This window comes from Anomaloglossus baeobatrachus, chromosome 1, assembly GCF_048569485.1.
Source record: "Anomaloglossus baeobatrachus isolate aAnoBae1 chromosome 1, aAnoBae1.hap1, whole genome shotgun sequence".
Lineage (NCBI taxonomy): Eukaryota > Metazoa > Chordata > Amphibia > Anura > Aromobatidae > Anomaloglossus > Anomaloglossus baeobatrachus.
The window spans coordinates 652,615,931-652,636,162 of record NC_134353.1 but is presented as its reverse complement, the minus strand read 5'-3'; the positions used below and the strand labels follow the sequence as shown (position 1 = coordinate 652,636,162).

The 20,232-nt window shown below is 48.7% G+C and overlaps 1 protein-coding gene across 2 annotated transcripts in view; it reads right to left on the bottom strand.

Moving 5' to 3' along the window:
- The window catches only part of ARHGEF40 (Rho guanine nucleotide exchange factor 40), a 224,019-nt gene that overhangs the window by 115,200 nt on the left and 88,587 nt on the right, over positions 1-20,232 (bottom strand). For both annotated transcript variants that reach the window (XM_075319935.1, XM_075319934.1), the window contains exon 8: positions 18,986-19,093. In XM_075319935.1, coding sequence (XP_075176050.1) covers positions 18,986-19,093 — 108 coding nt within the window. The remainder of the gene's footprint in view (positions 1-18,985; positions 19,094-20,232) is intronic.

The following is a 20,232-nucleotide window of genomic DNA, read 5'->3' as shown; positions in this document are numbered from 1 at the left end:
TTACTACTGCTACTAATAGTTGTCTATGGAGAGGGGAAAGAGAGGAAGGATCTGCTGTAGACACAGATACTAAATGCAGCAGCATCTGTGTGTTAAGCTGGGTTTACACACTGCAACATCTCAAACGACATCGCTGTAACGTCACCGGTTTTGTGACGCAATAGCGATGTTGTTTGCGATGTTGCAGTGTGTGAAACCTATCAGCGACCCAGCCCCTGCTGTGAAGTTGTAATCGTTACAAATCGTTCAGGACCATTCCTAGGTCCTTTGTTTCCAGCTGTGCAGCATGCATCGTTGGAAAGTTTCAGTGTGTGAAAGACTTTGCAGAGACTTTGTTTGCAACTTCCCTTTCAAAAGGCTGCTTATCAACGTCCCCAACAACCAGCTAGGTCGCTCTGCAGGTCCGGATCACTGTTGAGTTGTTGGCCAGGTTTGCCTGTTTGACAGCTCACCAGCGACTTAGCAGAGACTTAGGGAGGTCGCTGTTACGTCACAAAACCGGTGACGTTACAGCGATGTCCTTTGCGATGTTGCTGTGTGTAAACCCAGCTTAAGTGTTCCACGATCTCACAACAGCAATGCTTATCGGTTCTGTAAAATATCTTCTATGCTGCGGTTTCTGTGTGTTCATTAGAGATAGATGAGAAAAGGATTTAGATTTAGGCAAGACGGAGTCAAGAAGAATCTTAATCTGGACATTAAAAAGATGAGAAGGATCTACATCCAGACAGTAGAGAAAGAAGACAAGGATCTGTAGACAGACAAGAAAGAGAGAAGTGAGACAGGAGACAGTGTAGAAGTATCTGAAAACAGCCAAAAGAAAAAGTAAAAGAATGTAGACAGAAAAAATAAAAAATAAATGTATCCAGCGTTAGAGAAAGGAGATAGATCTGCCTCAATACAGAAAGGAGGGTAGAAAGATCTCCAAACAGACAGAAAGAAGTATCTACATCCATACCGGAGGGAGGGTAGAAGGATCTCCAAACAGAGAGTCAGAGAGGAGAAGAATCAACATCCATACAGGAGGGAGGGTAGAAGGATCCGCAAACAGACAGAATAAATAAGGCTCTACAGCCATACAGGAGGGAGGGAAGAAGGATCTCCAAACAGTGAGAAGAAGGATCTACATCCATACAGGGGGAGGGTACAAAGATCTCCAAACAGAGAGAAGGATCTACATCCATACAGGAGAGAAGGTATAAGGATCTCCAAATAAGAGATTCAGAGAGGAGAAGGATCTACATCCAAACAGGAGGGAGGGTAGAAGGATCTCTAAACAGACAGAGAAGAAGGAGCTACATCCGTACAGAAAGGAGGGTAGAAGGATCTGCAAACAGAGAGAAAGGAGAAGGCTCTACATACATACAAGAGGGAGGGTAGAAGAATCTCCAAACAGAGAGAAGGATCGACATCCATATCGGAAGGGGGGTAAAAGGATCTCCAAACAGACAGCGAGAAGAAGGATCTACATCCATACAGGAGAGAAGGTATAAGGATCTCCAAACAGACAGAGAGAAGGATCTACATCCACACCGGAGGGAGGGTAGAAGGATCTCCAAACAGACAGAAAGGAGAAGGTTCTACATACATACATACATACATACATACATACATACATACATACATACATACATACATACAAGAGGGAGGGTAGAAGGATCTCCAAACAGACAGAGAGGAGAAGAATCTACATCCATACAGGACGGAGTGTAGAAGGATCTGCATACAGACAGAAAGAAGAAGGCTCTACATCCATACAGGAGGGAGGGTAGAAGGATCTCCAAACTGACAGAGAGGAGAAGGATCTACATCCAGACAGCAAAGAAGGGAATTTTGTTTACTTACCGTAAATTCCTTTTCTTCTAGCTCCAATTGGGAGACCCAGACAATTGGGTGTATAGCTATTGCCTCCGGAAGCCACACAAAGTATTACACTTAAAAGTGTAAGGCCCCTCCCCTTCTGGCTATACACCCCCAGTGGGATCACTGGCTCACCAGTTTTAGTGCCAAAGCAAGAAGGAGGAAAGCCAATAACTGGTTTAAAGACCAATTCAATCCGAGGAAACATCGGAGAACTGAACCATACCACATGAACAACATGTGTACCCGAAAAAACAGAAAAACCCCGAGAAAACAGGGCGGGTGCTGGGTCTCCCAATTGGAGCTAGAAGAAAAGGAATTTACGGTAAGTAAACAAAATTCCCTTCTTCTTTTTCGCTCCTAATTGGGAGACCCAGACAATTGGGACGTCCAAAAGCAGTCCCTGGGTGGGTAAAAGAATACCTCGTGATAGGGCCGTCAAACAGCCCTTTCCTACAGGTGGGCAATCGCCGCCTGAAGGACTTATCTACCTAGGCTGGCGTCTGCCGAAGCGTAGGTATGCACCTGAAAATGCTTGGTAAAAGTATGCAGACTCAATCAGGTAGGTGCCTGACACACCTGCTGAGCCGTAGCCTGGTGCCGTAATGCCCAGGATGCACCCACGGCTCTGGTAGAATGGGCCTTCAGCCTTGAGAGAACCAGAAGCCCAGTAGAACTGTAGGTTTCAAGAATTGGTTCCTCGATCCCCCGAGCCAGGGTGGATTCAGAAGCTTGCGACTGTTTACGCCGACCAGCGACAAGGACAAAGAGTGCATCCGGGTGGCGCAGGAGCGCCATGCGGGAAGTAGAACCTGAGTGCTCTCACCAGAACCAACAGATGCAAATCCTTCTGAAATTGATGGACTGGACGAGGACACAAAGAAGGTGAGGTGATATCCTGATTGATATGAAAGTGGGATACCACCTTAGGGAGAAATTCCGGAATCGGACGCAGAACTACCCTGTCCTGGTGAAGGACCAGGAAGGGAGATTTGTATGAGAGCGTTGCTAGCTCGGAAACTCTCCTAAGAGACGAGACCGTTACTAGAAGGCCACTTCCCGAGAAAAGCGGGAAGGGAGACCTCTTTCAAAGGCTCGAAAGGCGGCATCTGGAGAGCAATTAGAACCTTGTTCAGATCCCAGGGCTCTAACGGCCGCTTGTACGGAGTGCTGAGACGACAAACTCCTCGTAGGAACGTGCGTACCTGAGGAAGTCGTTTCTGAAAAAATACAGATAGCGCTGAGACTTGTCCCTAAAGGGAACTGAGCGACAACCCTTTTTCCAACCTAGATTGCAGGAAGGAAGGAAACATAGACGATGCAACCGGCCAGGGAGAAACACCCTGCGCCGAGCACCGAGATAAGAATATCTTCCACGTCCTGTGGTCAATCTTGGCGGACGTTGGTATGCTAGCCTGTCTCATGGTGGCAACCACGTCCTGAGGTAATCCTGACGACACTAGGTTCCCGGACTCAATGCCACACCATCAGGTTGAGGGTCGTAGAATTCAAATGGAAGAATGGCCCTTGAGACAGCCAGTCTGATTGGTCTGGTAGTGCCCCCGGTTAGCCTACCGTGAGGCACCAAAGAACCGGGAACCACAACATCCTCGGCCAATCTGTAGCGACGAGGATGGCGCGGCCGCAGTCGGTCCTGATCTAGCGCAGCACTCTGGGCAACAATGCCAGAGGTGGCACATAAGGTAGCTGGAACTGCGACCAATGCTGAACTAAGGCGTCTGCCGCCAGAGCTCGATGATTGTGAAACCGTGCCATGAAGCTGGCACATTGTTGTTGTGCCGTGACGCCATTAGATCGACGTCCGGCCTCTGTCAGCGGCGCCAGATCTCCTGAAACCCGTCCGGGTGAAGAGACCATACCCTTTCGGCCACACCCCGGCGACTTAGGAAGTCAGCTTCCTAGTTTTCCACGCCTGGGATGTGAACTGTGGATATGGTGGATGCCGTGTCTTCCACCCACATCAGAACCTGCCGGACTTCCTGGAAGGCTTGCCGGTTGCGCGTTCTTCCTTGGTGGTTGATGTATGCCACCGCTGTGGAGTTGTCCGACTGAAGTCGGATTTGCTTGCTGTCCAGCTGCTGTTGGAAGGTTTGTAGGGCAAGATACACTGCTCTGTGTTCAAGAACATTGATCTGAAGGGTGGACTCTTGCTGAGTCCACGTACCCTGAGCGCTGTGGTGGAGAAAAACTGCTCCCCACCCTGATAGACTCGCGTCTGTCGTAACTATCGCCCAGGATGGGGATAGGAAGGACCTTCTTTTTGACCATGAGGTGGGAAGAAGCCACCACCGTAGAGATTCCTTGGCCGCCTGAGAAAGAAAGACGACTCTGTTGAGGGAGGTCGACTCCCCGTCCCATTGGCGGAGAATGTCACATTGTAGTGGACGCAGATGAAACTGCGCGAAAAGAACTGCCTCCATTGCTACCATCTTACGTAGGAAGTGCATGAGGCGTCTCAATGTGTGCGACTGGTTCTTAAAGAAGAGATTGCAGCCCGTAGTGAATGCTGTTTGTCTAGCGGAAGCTTCACTATCGCTGAGAGAGTATGAAACTCCATGCCTAGATATGTTAGCGATAGGGTCGGGGTCGGATCTGACTTCAAAAAGTTGATGATCCACCCAAAACTCTAGAGAGTCTCCAGCGCAACGTTCGGGCAGTGTCGGCATGTTTCCTAAGAGAGTGCCTTGACAAGTAGATCGTCTAAATATGGGATCACAGAGTGACCCTGAGAGTGCAGGACTGTGACTACTGCTGCCCTGACCTTGGCGAAGACCAGTGAGACTGTCGCTAGCCGGAAGGTAGAGCTACGAACAGAAGGTGTTCGTCTCCTATAACGAAGCGTAGAAACGCTAGTGCTCTGGATCAATCGGCACGTGTGGATAAGCATCCTTGATGCCTAATGATGCTAGGAAATCTCCTTGGGACATTGAGGCGATGACATGGCGGAGGGATTCCATCCGGAACCGCCTGGTGTCCACGAGCTTGCTGAGCAGTTTTAGATCCAGAACGGGACGGAACGGCCCGTTCTTATAGGCACCGCAAAAAATTTGGGGTAAAAACCGTGACCTTGTTCCTGAAGAGGAACGGGGGTCATCACTCTTTCTGCCTATAGAGTGCACCCTGTTTGCAGAAGAGCAGCGGCTCGGCCGGGAGGTGGAGAAGTTCTGAAGAATCGAGTTGGAGGACGAGAAGTGAGCTCTATCCTGTACCCGTGAGACAGAATGTCTCACACCCAACGGTCATTGACCTATGGCAGCTAAATATCGCCAAGGCGGGTGAGCCTGCTACCGACCGAGGATGCGGAGAGAGGAGGCCGCAAGTCATGAGGAAGCCGCCTTGGAAGCGGGTTTTCAGACTGTCTCTTTTTTGGGCGTGACTGAGCCCGCCAAGAATCTGAGCTCCTCTGATCCTTTTGAGTCCACATTGGACGAGGAAAAATGGGACCTTCCCGAGCCTCGAAAAGACCGAAACCACGACTGCCTCCTGCTCTGTTGGGGTTTGTTGTGTCCGGGCTGAGGAAAGGATGAATCCTTACCCCTGGACTGTTTAATGGTTACATCCAAACGCTCACCAAACAGTCGGTCAGCAGAAAAAGGCAACTGGTTAAGCAACCTTTTTTGGAAGCAGAATCTGCCTTCCATTCACTTAACGAGCAGACCAGGCTCTGCTTAAAAACACGGAGCAGCGGAGGCTACTGCCGTACGGTTCGCAGAGTCTAGGGCAACCTGAATCGCGTAAGAAACAAATGCAGACATTTGAGAGGTTAAGGATGCCACCTGCGGCACAGATGTACGTGTAACCGTGTCAATCTGTGTAAGACAAGCTGAAATAGCTTGGAGTGCCCCAAGGGTGAGAATGCTGGAGCCAACGGTGCGCCGACAGTCTCATAGATGGATTTAGACCAGAGATCCATCTGTCTGTCAGTGGCATCTTTAAGTGCAGCTCCATCTCCCACTGCAACTATGGATCTAGCTACAAGCCTGGAGATTGGAGGATGCCGCTTGGGACACTGGGTCCAGTCCTTGACCACGTCAGGGGGCAGGGATAACGTGTATCCTAAGCCGTTTGGAGAAGCGCATATCTGGATAAGTGTGGTGTTCCTGGACTGCCTCTCTGAAGGCAGAGTGGTCCAGAAAAATACGTGAAGCTGACTCCTCCACTGGAGGAGCTGGGTGAGAAATAACCAACATTCTATTGATGGACGCTATAAGATTATTCACTATGGCGTCACCATTAGGTGTATCCAGATTGAGAGCGGTCTCAGGATCAGAATCCTGAGCCGCTACTTCCGCCTCATTACACAGAGAGTCCTTCTGCTAGGACCCTGATGAAACCGAGGGCCGCTCATAGTGAGCCCGCTTAGGCTGTCTGGGACTGACGTCTGTGCAGAGCCGTGACTCTGGGATGCGTGTGACATTCCCGGAGCTGTTAGTTGTTCACACTGAGGGGGGCCATGGATCAATGATTCAACAGTGCCCATGTTGTGAGAGACATGTCCGGACTGCTAGGCTTCTAGTATCATAGCCATAGTCTCAGAAAATCTGTCAGTAAATACTGCAGACACCGTCCTCATCCTCTGGCCATTAGCAGAGACTCCGGCTGAGTTGGATATAATGGGGGTCTATGTAACCTGCCGGCCGTATAGCCGTACATGCTGTACCGGCTGCATAGAAAAACATGTGGTTCTGCACCTTTGTTTTACACAGAGAATATGCTGATAACTCCTCCGCACAATCCAGGAGGGTATATACAACGTGCGACCTAACAGTGCAATGTATAAAGTACAAGCATATCTATAAGTGCACTTCTGCACTAGTGGGGTTAGCACCACAGGTGCTGCTTAACGCCTGTTGCAGCGATTGTGTGACTATCAGAATGCCAGGGTCTTCCACACTTGTCTCTGTATCGTACAGAAACTGACACTAATGGCTGCCGGCGTCCTTGTAGAGAAGGAAGCCGTGGGCGTGCCTGAGAAAGTGCGGGAATCCGGTTTCACAGTGCACACAGTGAGAGGGGTGGAGTATGCAAAACATACTCCAGCTCTCAGCGCTGCTGTGCTATGCAGCGTCACGCCCCTACCCTGACTGTCAGGCCTGTGGGCGGTAACGAAGGGAGACTAGGCCCAGAAGCCGGGGACTCGAGTTAATAAGCGCGGCCGGCATATCAGTGCTGGCCGGCGCGGAAGTCCCCGGCGCACCACAAATCCCAGCGGCGCCTTAAATAAAAATGGCAGCGGCGGTTAGCGCAGTAGTCACCCAATACACTAACACACCCAGCAACGCTGTGGTGTGCGATGGCACTAGTGCGGACAGCGCCGCTGTCCCTGGCGCACTAACACACCCAGCAGTGCTGCCGTGTGTCTGCGCGGTCCCCACAGGGACACAGAGTACCTCCATGTAGCAGGGCCATGTCCCTGAAGATACTCCGCTCCATGTCCAGCAGATACCAGGGGCTGTGGATGGAGCACGGTCTCAGTGCCTGGAGACCGATAGAATCCCACTTCACCCAGAGCCCTGTAAAAAGGGATGGGGAAGGAAGCAGCATGTGGGCTCCAGCCTCCGTACCCGCAATGGGTACCTCAACCTTAACAAACACCTCCGACATGAAGTGGGGTGAGAAGGGAGCATGCTGGGAGCCCTGTATGGGCCCTCTTTTCTTCCATCCGACATAGTCAGCAGCTGCTGCTGACTAAACAGTGGAGCTATGCGTGGATGTGTTCCTCCTTCGCACAAAGCACAAAACTGGTGAGCCAGTGATCCCACTGGGGGTGTATAGCCAGAAGGGGAGGGGCCTTACACTTTTAAGTGTAATACTTTGTGTGGCCTCCGGAGGCAATAGCTATACACCCAATTGTCTGGGTCTCCCAATTAGGAGCGAAAAAGAAAGGAGAAGAATCTGCCACCAGACAGGAGAGTGAGGATACATTGTGGATATCTGTCTATATACAGGAAACTATTTTTTTCCCTTTTGTGTCCCGATTCATTTCGTATTCTTCTACTAAGTACATTGTATAGTCATTCTTAAAGGAAATCTGTCAGATCATTTTTGTGCTGAGTAGATCTGGTACAATAATGGCACACAACTACACTAATGGTTTACTGCTAAGGGAGGGGTGTCACAGCTGCAGGAATAGGTTCACTTGCTTTAACAAATGTAGTAATACTGACAGTCTGACTGCACCAATCACTGACGCTGCACCGAGGAGTGGGCGGGGAAGGGATGAATATTAATTCTGCATTTGCATACACTTGACTAGCCAGCGCGCCACTATAAGGCTAGGTTCACACACTGCGTTTTTTTGACACTGCGTTTTTGTGCGTTTTTTGCTGCAAAAACTGCACAAAAACGCACCCGCGTCAAAAAAGCGCAGCAAAAAACGCACGCGTTTTGCCGCGATTTGGTGCCTTTTTTTGCTGCGTTTTTGCTCACTGCGTCTTTATGCGTTTTTTATCAGTGAACAATGCCATTAAAGATTGTTGGAAAAAAAAAAAAAAGGTCTGATGTCATTTCCTTCTTCAATATGTTCTTCATTCTCCACTAGTGTATGCAATAGAGCAGACAGCTGCAGAACTACAAGGCTCAGCATGCTCCATACAGGACTGTATGCTGGAGGGAGAGGCAGAGGGAGCAGAACTACAAGGCTCAGCATACTCCATCCAATAGTGTATGCAGGAGAGCAGACAGCAGCTGCAGAACTACAAGGCTCAGCATCCTCCATCCAGGACTGAATGCATGAGTTTTTTTGCCCCCCAAAAAAATGACGTGGGCTTCGCCATATTTTTATATGCTAGCCAGGTACAGCAGGCAGGTACAGGCTGCCCCCAACCCCCAGCTGCCTATTTGTACCCGGCTGGGAACCAAAAATATAGGGAAGCCCTTTTTTTTAATTATTTCATGAATTTCATGAAATAATTTAAAAAAAAAAATGACGTGAGCTTCGCCCAATTTTTGAGTCCAGCCGGGTACAACTAGGCAGCTGGGAATTGGAATCCACAGTGCAGGGTGCCCATGCTTTCTGGGCACCCCCGTTGTGAATTGCAGTCCCGCAGCCACCCCAGAAAATGGCGCTTTCATAGAAGCGCCATCTTCTGGCGCTGTATCCAACTCTTCCAGCTGCCCTGATGCCGGGTGGCTCGCTGGGTAATGATGGGGTTAGGGCTAGCTGTATATTATCAGCTGGCCCTAAGCCCGAAATTCATGGTGTCACGCCAATATTAGACATGGCCACCATGAATTTCTAGTAAAGATAAAAAAAAAAAACCACAACACACAGAAAAATATTTTTATTAGAAATAAAACACAACACAATTAGTGACTCCATCTTTATTGAAATAAAGAACCCCCCTCCGCAGTAATCCTGGGTCAGGGTCCCGCGCCGTCCAATCCGGATCCAATATCATCTGATCGGTTTGCTGGAAGGCAAAGCGATCAGATGATGTATCAGGATCAAGTGCCTGAATCACATCACACATCAGCTGATTGTATAAAAGCCGTTTATACAATAAGCAGATGCATCGGTGCAAAAAAAAAAAAAATACTCATGTGCTGATTACCGGCAGCTCCTGGAGCGATTGGAGGAGTCTGATCCCGTCTGATCGCTGCAGGAGCTGCCGGTAATCAGGGATGAAGTCTCCTGACGCATCCGCTGATAGGTTAAACCGGCCAGGCGAGCAAGTCACCGCGATACTTACAATCAGCTGATGCGTCAGGTGACTGCATCAGGTGATCCATCGCCAGGTCCTGCATCTATCGGAGGTGTCCTGGCCGTCTGCACAGAGCTAGAGCGGCGGTACCGGGAGGAGATGGGAGCGGGCATGGCACCGGGACCCTGCAGACAGGTGAGTATGACTTTTTTTTTTTTTCTACTGTTCACTTTTGTTTTCGCAGCCGCTTCCACCTCCTGCCCGAACATGGCGCCGCACGGCAGCATACATGCACAGGACTGGAGGTGGACGCGGCGGTGACGGTACTGGGAGGATTCACGCTTCTGTGTTTACTGACAGAAGGAATCCTCTTACTGTACATGTCACTTTACTACCCACCTCCTGCGTTTATAGCTGCGTTTTTGGTCTTAGAAACGCACCAAAACGCAGCTATTTGCGTTTCTCATTGCGTCTTTCAACATCCCATTGCACTCAATGGATGAAAAACGCAGTGAAAAACGAGGGAATAATTGACATGCTGCGTTTTTGTGGCACCACAAAAACGCAGCTGAAAAAAAGCGCTGTGTGCAGACAGCAAAAATGAAAACTCATAGACTTTGCTGGGGAAGCAAAGTCATTCAGTTTTCTGAGCAAAAACGCACCCAAAAACTGCGCAAAAACGCCGCGAAAAACGCACTGTGTGAACTTACCCTAACAGTTCTAAGCCTTACAGCAACACATGGGGTAACGTACATGAATAAAAGTTACATATCCTGAAAGGGCTACCCAAGCCATATTTCAGGATACTGTTAGTATGGCACAAAACAATGACCTGTGGGACTAATTTTATTTCTTTTCAAATTCTAAAAAACATCATGATTTACCAGATATTGATTTCTACAGCTATTTATCCATCAGAAAAATTATCTCCGCTTTACTAAAAGACAACCATTTATTAACTGAACAATCTTGTAATCTTATCTGTAATGCCAATAATGAAGGGAATTTTGTTTACTTACCGTAAATTCCTTTTCTTCTAGCTCCTATTGGGAGACCCAGACAATTGGGTGTATAGCTTCTGCCTCCGGAGGCCACACAAAGTATTACACTTTAAAAAGTGTAACCCCTCCCCTCTGCCTATACACCCTCCCATGCATCACGGGCCCATCAGTTTTGGTGCCAAAGCAGGAAGGAGGAAACTTATAAATTGGTCTAAGGTAAACTCAATCCGAAGGATGTTCGGAGAACTGAAACCATGAACCAAAGAACAATTCAACATGAACAACATGTGTACACAAAAGAACAACAGCCCGAAGGGAACAGGGGCGGGTGCTGGGTCTCCCAATAGGAGCTAGAAGAAAAGGAATTTACGGTAAGTAAACAAAATTCCCTTCTTCTTTGTCGCTCCATTGGGAGACCCAGACAATTGGGACGTCCAAAAGCAGTCCCTGGGTGGGTAAAAGAATACCTCGATAAAAAGAGCCGTAAAACGGCCCCCTCTTACAGGTGGGCAACCGCAGCCTGAAGGACTCGCCTACCTAGGCTGGCATCTGCCGAAGCATAGGCATGCACCTGATAGTGTTTCGTGAAAGTGTGCAGACTCGACCAGGTAGCCGCCTGACACACCTGCTGAGCCGTAGCCTGGTGCCGCAATGCCCAGGACGCACCTACGGCTCTGGTAGAATGGGCTTTCAGCCCTGTAGGAACCGGAAGCCCAGACGAACGGTAGGCTTCAAGAATCGGTTCCTTGATCCACCGAGCCAAGGTTGACTTGGAAGCCTGCGACCCCTTACGCTGGCCAGCGACAAGGACAAAGAGCGCATCAGAATGGCGCAGGGGCGCCGTGCGAGAAATGTAGAGTCTGAGTGCTCTCACGAGATCTAACAAGTGCAAATCCTTTTCACATTGGTGAACTGGATTAGGACAAAAAGAAGGTAAGGAGATATCCTGATTGAGATGAAAAGGGGATACCACCTTAGGGAGAAATTCCGGGACCGGACGCAGAACCACCTTATCCTGGTGAAACACCAGGAAGGGGGCTTTGCATGACAGCGCTGCTAGCTCAGACACTCTCCGAAGTGATGTGACTGCCACTAGGAAGACCACCTTCTGCGAAAGGCGTGAAAGAGAAACATCCCTCATCGGCTCGAAAGGTGGTTTCTGAAGAGCCGTTAGCACCCTGTTAAGATCCCAGGGTTCTAGCGGACGCTTGTAAGGTGGGACTATGTGGCAAACCCCCTGCAGGAACGTGCGTACCTGCGGAAGTCTGGCTAGACGCTTTTGAAAAAACACGGAAAGCGCCGATACTTGTCCCTTGAGAGAGCCGAGAGACAAACCCTTGTCCATTCCGGATTGAAGGAAAGACAGAAAAGTGGGCAAGGCAAACGGCCAGGGAGTAAAACCCTGATCAGAGCACCAGGATAAGAAGATCCTCCACGTCCTGTGGTAGATCTTGGCGGACGTTGGTTTCCTGGCCTGTCTCATAGTGGCAATGACCTCTTGAGATAACCCTGAGGACGCTAGGATCCAGGACTCAATGGCCAGACAGTCAGGTTGAGGGCCGCAGAATTCAGATGGAAAAATGGCCCTTGAGACAGCAAGTCTGGTCGGTCTGGTAGTGCCCACGGTTGACCCACCGTGAGATGCCACAGATCCGGGTACCACGACCTCCTTGGCCAGTCTGGGGCGATGAGGATGGCGCGGCGGCAGTCGGACCTGATCTTGCGTAACACTCTGGGCAGCAGTGCCAGAGGAGGAAATACATAAGGCAGTCGAAACTGCGACCAATCCTGAACTAATGCGTCTGCCGCCAGAGCTCTGTGATCTTGAGACCGTGCCATGAATGCCGGGACTTTGTTGTTGTGCCGGGACGCCATTAGGTCGACGTCCGGCGTTCCCCAGCGGCAACAGATCTCTTGAAACACGTCCGGGTGAAGAGACCATTCCCCTGCGTCCATGCCCTGGCGACTGAGAAAGTCTGCTTCCCAGTTTTCTACGCCCGGGATGTGAACTGCGGAGATGGTGGAGGCTGTGGCTTCCACCTACAGCAGAATCCGCCGAACTTCTTGGAAGGCTTGACGACTGCGTGTGCCGCCTTGGTGGTTGATGTACGCCACCGCCGTGGCGTTGTCCGACTGAATTCGGATCTGCCTGCCCTCCAGCCACAGCTGGAACGCCTTTAGGGCTAGATACACTGCCCTTATCTCCAGAACATTGATCTGAAGGGAGGACTCTGTCGGAGTCCAGGTTCCCTGAGCCCTGTGGTGGAGGAAGACCGCTCCCCACCCTGACAGACTCGCGTCCGTCGTGACCACAGCCCAGGATGGGGGCAGGAAGGATTTTCCCTTCGACAAAGAAGTGGGAAGAAGCCACCACTGAAGAGAGGCTTTGGCTGCCCGAGAAAGGGAGACGTTCCTGTCGAGGGACGTCGACTTCCTGTCCCATTTGCGGAGAATGTCCCATTGAAGTGGACGCAGATTAAACTGCGCAAATGGAACTGCCTCCATTGCTGCCACCATCTTCCCTAGGAAGTGCATGAGGCGCCTCAAGGGGTGCGACTGGGCTCGAAGGAGAGATTGCACCCCTGTCCGTAGTGAACGCTGCTTGTCCAGCGGAAGTTTCACTATCGCTGGGAGAGTATGAAACTCCATCCCGAGATATGTCAGCGATTGGGTCGGTGTCAGTTTTGACTTTGGGAAATTGATGATCCACCCGAACCTCTGGAGAGTCTCCAGAGCAGTGTTCAGGCTGTGTTGGCATGCCACCCGAGAGGGGGCCTTGACAAGAAGATCGTCCAAGTAAGGGATCACCGAGTGTCCCTGAGAGTGTAGGACTGCCACCACTGTTGCCATGACCTTGGTGAAGACCCGTGGGGCTGTCGCCAGGCCGAAAGGCAGTGCCACGAACTGAAGGTGTTCGTCTCCGATGGCGAAACGCAGGAAGCGCTGATGCTCTGGTGCAATCGGCACGTGGAGATAAGCATCCCTGATGTCGATTGATGCTAGGAAGTCTCCTTGGGACATCGAGGCGATGACGGAGCGGAGACATTCCATCCAGAACAGTCTGGTTTTCACGTGTCTGTTGAGCAGTTTGAGGTCCAGAACGGGACGGAATGATCCGTCCTTTTTTGGCACCACAAACAAGTTGGAGTAAAAACCGCGACCACATTCTTGAAGGGGAACAGGGATCACCACTCCTTCTGCCTTCAGAGTGTTCACCGCCTGAAAAAGTGCATCGGCTCGCTCGGGGGGCGGAGATGTTCTGAAGAAACGAGTCGGAGGACGAGAGCTGAGCTCTATCCTGTAACCGTGAGACAGAATGTCTCTCACCCATCGGTCTTGGACATGTGGCAACCAGGCGTCGCAAAAGCGGGAGAGCCTGCCACCGACCGAGGATGCGGTTTGGGGAGGCCGAAAGTCATGAGGAGGCCGCCTTGGGGGCGGTTCCTCCGGCGGTCTTTTTAGGACGTGACTTAGACCGCCATGAATCAGCGTTCCTCTGGCCCTTCTGTGGCCTGTTGGACGTGGGGAATTGAGATCTGGCTGAGGGCCGAAACAACCGAGGTTTCGGTCCTATCTTCCGTTGCTGAGGTCTGTTTGGTTTGGACTGGGGTAGGAACGAGTCCTTTCCCTTGGATTGTTTAATAATTTCATCCAATTGCTCGCCAAACAGACGGTAGCCAGAAAATGGCAAACCGGTTAAGAACTTCTTGGAAGCAGAGTCTGCCTTCCATTCGCGTAGCCACATGGCCCTGCGGACTGCCACTGAATTGGCGGATGCTAACGCTGTACGGCTCGCAGAGTCCAGGACGGCGTTCATGGCGTAGGACGAAAAAGCCGACGCCTGAGAGGTTAAAGACACAACCTGCGGAGTAGAGGCACGTGTGACTGTATTAATCTCAGACAGACAAGCTGAGATAGCTTGGAGTGCCCATACGGCTGCGAATGCCGGAGCAAAAGACGCGCCTATGGCTTCATAGATGGATTTCATCAGGAGCTCTATTTGCCTGTCAGTGGCATCCTTGAGCGATGAACCATCTGCCACTGCTACTATGGATCTAGCCGCCAGTCTAGAGACTGGAGGATCCACCTTGGGACACTGAGCCCAACCCTTAACTACGTCAGTGGGGAAGGGGTAACGTGTGTCATTAAGGAGCTTAGTAAAGTGCTTGTCCGGAAATGCTCGGTGCTTCTGGACCGCATCTCTGAAGTTGGAGTGATCGAAAAACGCACTCCGTGTACGTTTGGGAAACCTAAATTGGTGTTTCTCCTGCTGTGAAGCTGACTCCTCTATCGGTGGAGTTGGAGGAGAAAGTTCTAGCACCTGGTTGATGGATGCTATAAGGTCATTTACTATGGCGTCCCCTTCGGGTGTATCAAGATTGAGAGCAACGTCAGGATCAGAGTCCTGATCTGCCACCTCCGCTTCATCCTCCAGAGAGTCCTCATGCTGAGACCCTGAGCAGTGTGATGAAGTCGAGGGAAGTTCCCAGCGAGCCCGCTTAGCCGGTCTGGGACTGCGGTCCGTGTCGGAGTCCTCACCGTGGGACCTAGGAGTCACCCCAGGAGCAGTTTGCTGCGCCGACCGAGGGGGGCCTGGGGGCAATGATTCAACAGTGCCCGGGGCCTGTGTTACCGGTCTGGACTGCAAAGCTTCTAGTATCTTAGCAGACCATCTGTCCATAGACTGAGCCATGGATTGTGAAAGTGACTCAGAAAGTTTCTCAGCCAACACTGCAAACTCTGTCCCTGCCACCTGGACAGTGGCAGCCGGTGGTTCTACCTGGGCCGAGGGTCCCACCAGTGCCTGAGGCTCCGGCTGAGTGAGTGTCACAGGGGCCGAGCATTGCACACAATGAGGGTAGGTGGAACCTGCAGGTAACATAGCCGCACAAGAGGTACAAGTTGCAAAATAAGCCTGTGCCTTGGCACCCTTGCTTTTTGCGGACGACATGCTGTTGTCTCCTCTTAGAGCAATCAGTGAGGGTATATAGCCAAAGCAAATAATGCGGCCGAACAGAGCAAATGTATACACAATATGGATATATATATATATACACTTCGGCACCCAGGGGGGCCAGCACCTGGTAACTGGTGCGGCTTACCGACCGCCCTCAGCGGTTGTGTGTCCACCAGATTCCCTGCCTGGGCCTCCCAGAGCTGTTGGAGCTCGGTCTGAAGTTCTCCACCGGCAGCAGTGTGATAACAATGGCTGCCAGCGTTCTCAGAGGAGGAGGGAGCCGTGGGCGTGCCTCAGAAAGTGCGGGAATCTGGTGCCCCACAGTGCTCAGTGAGGAGGGAGGAGGATACCAAAGTATGCTCCAGCCCTCACCGCTGACGTCCAGTCTAGCGTCCCGCCCTTACCCCTGACTGGCAGGCCCGGGGGCGGGAGTATGCGGTACTAGGCCGCAGAAGCCGGGGACTAAATTTAGTAGCGTGGCCGGCAAACAGGCGCGGTCGGCGCGGTAGTCCCGGCGACACAAAACACACAGCAGCCGCTGCAGCGTCTGTTACACAGGCGCTCTATGCGCCGTCCCCAAGGGGACACAGAGTACCTCTGAGAAGCAGGGCCTGTCCCTGATGATACCCGGTCTCCTGTCCGTCAGATTCCCTCAGGGGCTGCGGAGGGAGCCCGGTCCCAGTGCATGGTGACCGGTTAGGATCCCACTTCTCCCAGAGCCACTAAGGGATGGGGAAGGATAACGGCATGTGGCTCCAGCCTTTGTACCCGCAATGGGTACCTCAACCTTAACAGCACCGCCGACCATAGTGGGGTGAGAAGGGAGCATGCCGGGGGCCCTGGGGCCCTCTTTTCTTCCATCCGATAAAGTCAGCAGCTGCTGCTGACTAAAATGTGGAGCTTGCGTGAATGTGTGCCTCCTTCAACACAAAGCATAAAAACTGATGGGCCCGTGATGCACGGGAGAGTGTATAGGCAGAGGGGAGGGGTTACACTTTTTAAAGTGTAATACTTTGTGTGGCCTCCGGAGGCAGAAGCTATACACCCAATTGTCTGGGTCTCCCAATGGAGCGACAAAGAAAATATTATTTGGCAAACTAGATGTATATATGAAATATTCAACAGAGACATTCTCTTTGAAAAAATGCCATTTATGATAAAATGGGAAAAAGAGTTAAAAAACACCTTTTCCTTGGAAAAGTGGAATAGGTGTATTAGAGATACATACTCCTCTAATATATGTTTAACACTTCATGAAGCTTATTATAAATTGCTTTCTAGGTGGTACTTTACTCCTCATAAGCTATCGCTCTTTTCACGTAATAATTCCCATTTATGCTGGAGAGGATGTAATTTAAAGGAAGATATTCTTCACATATTTTGGTCTTGTCCTAAATTGAGATGTCTTTGGGGGGAGGTTAACCTTTTAATAAATCAAATTCTTGGAAATAGTATCACTATTACACCTCAAATGGCTCTTCTTTCATTAGATTTAGATAGCATTACCAAAGACAAATACCTAATTATTCACATTTTTTTAATTGTCAAAATTCATATAGCGGCCAAATGGAAAAAGACAGATATACCATCTATTATAGAAATTAAAGACACGATAATGCTTCATAATAATTATGAGAGAAGTTTCGCCACCTTTAATAATCGATACCCAAAATACCAAAAAATTTGGGAAAGATGGAATAACCTAATGATAAACAACTCTATTTAAACCTGTTTTTTGTTGGTTTTTTTTGTTTTGTTTTTTTTTTCCCTATCCCAGTTATATATTTAATAATTTATGTTTCTAAAATATCCTTGTGGTTATGATTGATCGATATGTTGTGATTTGGTGATTTCCACTCCAATGAGTAAAGAAGACAGAATAAAAGTTGATGTATTTTATTGTTATAGTAGTTTAGTATGTAGTGGTTAAATTTAAAAGTAATATTCTATAACCTAGAATATTGACATGTGAGTTGTTTACTAAAATCAACAATGTATATTTTCATAACAAGTCTGGTTATATTCATATTACTTTGTGTTAAAATTAATAAAAACATTTAAAGAAAAAAAAAAACAAAAAAAACAAAACAAAAAATAAAACAATGACCTGACAGGTTCCCTTTAAGAGCTTGTACTGCTGTATGTCTAATGTCCTCCATGTGATGTGAATGAGAGACATTACAGCATCTAGCTTCTTCTGAACTTGAGCTAATGGAAAACTGACAATTAGAAATGAAACCTACAGAGTGGGAATCCATTGGCATATATGAAAAAATGCATTACACACATCTTATGATGGCCAGAAAATGGGATATTACTCATATACTTTATATACACTAAGGCTCAATTATCTGTAAGGCCTCTTTCACACGTCCTTGTCTCCGGTACGTGTTTGGTCCTTTTCCTCACGTACCGGAGATACGGGCACACGTAGACCCATTAAAATCAATGGGTCTGCGCTCACGTGCGTATTCTGCCATGGACAGTGTGTATGTGTGGAGCATACGTGTGTCCGTGTGCTCCACACGTCAACATGTCCGTTTTTCTCCGGCATCACGGGTGTCACATGGAACGCAAATGGACCACACGGAGGTGTTCCGTGTGACACGCGCCGGAGAAAACACACGCGTTTGAGAAAATAAAAACAAACCTTTACTCACCTTCTCCAGCCCTCCGGTCTCTGCCGCTGCTGTCACTTGCTTCCGACCGCCGCTCATTATGCTAATTGAATATTCACTTCACTGCGGCCGGAAGCAGCAGCAGCGGGGAGTCGGCAGGACCGGAGACCGAAGATCAGCACCACGTACAGCGACGCCAGGGACAGGTGAGCAGAAAGTTCCCGTTCTCCGTGTGTTATACGTGAACACACGTAGGCCATAAACACGGCTCACGGAGTGCAAAACGCACCTCTGACACGTCCATGAAAAATGTGCGTGGTTTTTCACGAACGTGTGAAAGAGGCCTAAGATAGTGATACTTAGGATTAAGTGGTCTTGATGTATTTAGAGAGAGGGATCTTTTTCATTTCTCTCTTTCTGTCGTTTCTAGGCAATACTTTCTAATCTACATGGTCAATAATATGGTCCAAACTTTCATTAGTTTGACAGCACTAATTAATCAAATAAAACTGCATCCAAAAACTATTGAATATTTATAACTACTTAGGAGGAACAAATAAGAAATGGTGTATTGTTAGTGCCATTACATATAAAACTACAAGAACAATTTCCTTAGAATGAACAGAGTGTATTGATGTGGACATCTAACAGACTGAAAGATCCCATCAGGCCAGATGTGCCTGTTTTGTTAAGTTTTGTCTCTTACAAACCATCTGGTTTTGACTAAGACTTTCATAAATAAGGATTAATCCACGACTGGAGGGCTTTACAGATATGTGATGTATGTTTACTGTGTACTCTGGTAATGACAGTTTCATATACAGCCTTGTTGATGATGCATTGACCATAATGAGCCTAAAACACACACATAGCTTTTCATCTCACCCGCTGGCTCCTCACACACTCATTGTGTACGTATGGCCTTTCTCCCCCAAGACTCTCTGGCAGTTCTTCGGCTTCAACATACTTTGTTAGCTCTGACGTTTCTACAATCTATAGGACACAAAGTGCACAACTATGATAAAATCATCACAGACAAGATACAGAAAATTAATTTTCATGACGGTGGTTTACAATGAATAGTATTTCATTTTTCGGCCTGCTCTGAATTATATATTTTCTGTCTGAGTCAAACCAAATGTTGACATATAAATGAAAGTGCAGACTTTCCGTTCTAGGGGAAAGTTTCCATATTCACACTTAAGTTATTGCTGCATGGTCCAGGAAAATGTTCTAGGATACAGAAAGACTAATGAAGAATGTGTGTGCTTGTCAACTGAATCCCATCAATGCCATTCTTTGTGTTGGATTATGAGAAGACTTTACATATAAACGTCTAGGCACCTTGTGTACATCAATTTACAGATTACAAATAGAATTTACATGAAAGAGTTGATTACCGCTATATGAACACGGCATTACTCACCGAGCACTGATTTGGAGAAACAGGCTAATTATAGTTTGGATATGTTGTCACAAATGTGTAAATATTGGAGCTAAGGTTTTCCAGATTCCTTTTTAGCTACCTTACGTGTATTTTGTGACACATCTCACCATAGGCAATTCAATGGCAATAAGGCTAATAGGAGGGGCTGCTGATAAGTCTTTGGCTTTCTGATCTTTTTTTGTTTCTATGGTAACGAATGTTACATCACATGAAAGCCTTGTGTGTCTAATATATGTTTTCAAAATTTTGTGTTTGCTGCTTATGGCAACAGTGTTCTACGCAAGCGGGAAAACAAAATGGCGGATTCTAATGTGATATTCACAGCAACTGAGAGCAGAGTGATAAAATTCTTGTTTCAGCTACGAATGTCAGAGAAGGATATTCATGGTGATATGTCGCAGACATTGGGGGATCAATGCCCTTCATATTCCACAGTTAAGAACTTTGTTGCCAAATTTAAAACGGACCACTTCAGCACCAATGATGAGGAACGTCCTGGACGACTGAGAGTGGTTGTTATTCCGGAGATCGTCGATGCTGTGCACAACCTTATACTGGAGAATCGACGAATTTCCGCTAAAACAATAGCGGACATCATGGGGATTTCCCGTGAACATGTTTGTGTCATTATCCATGAACATTTGGACATAATGAAGCTATCTGCAAAGTGGGTCCCTAAATGTTT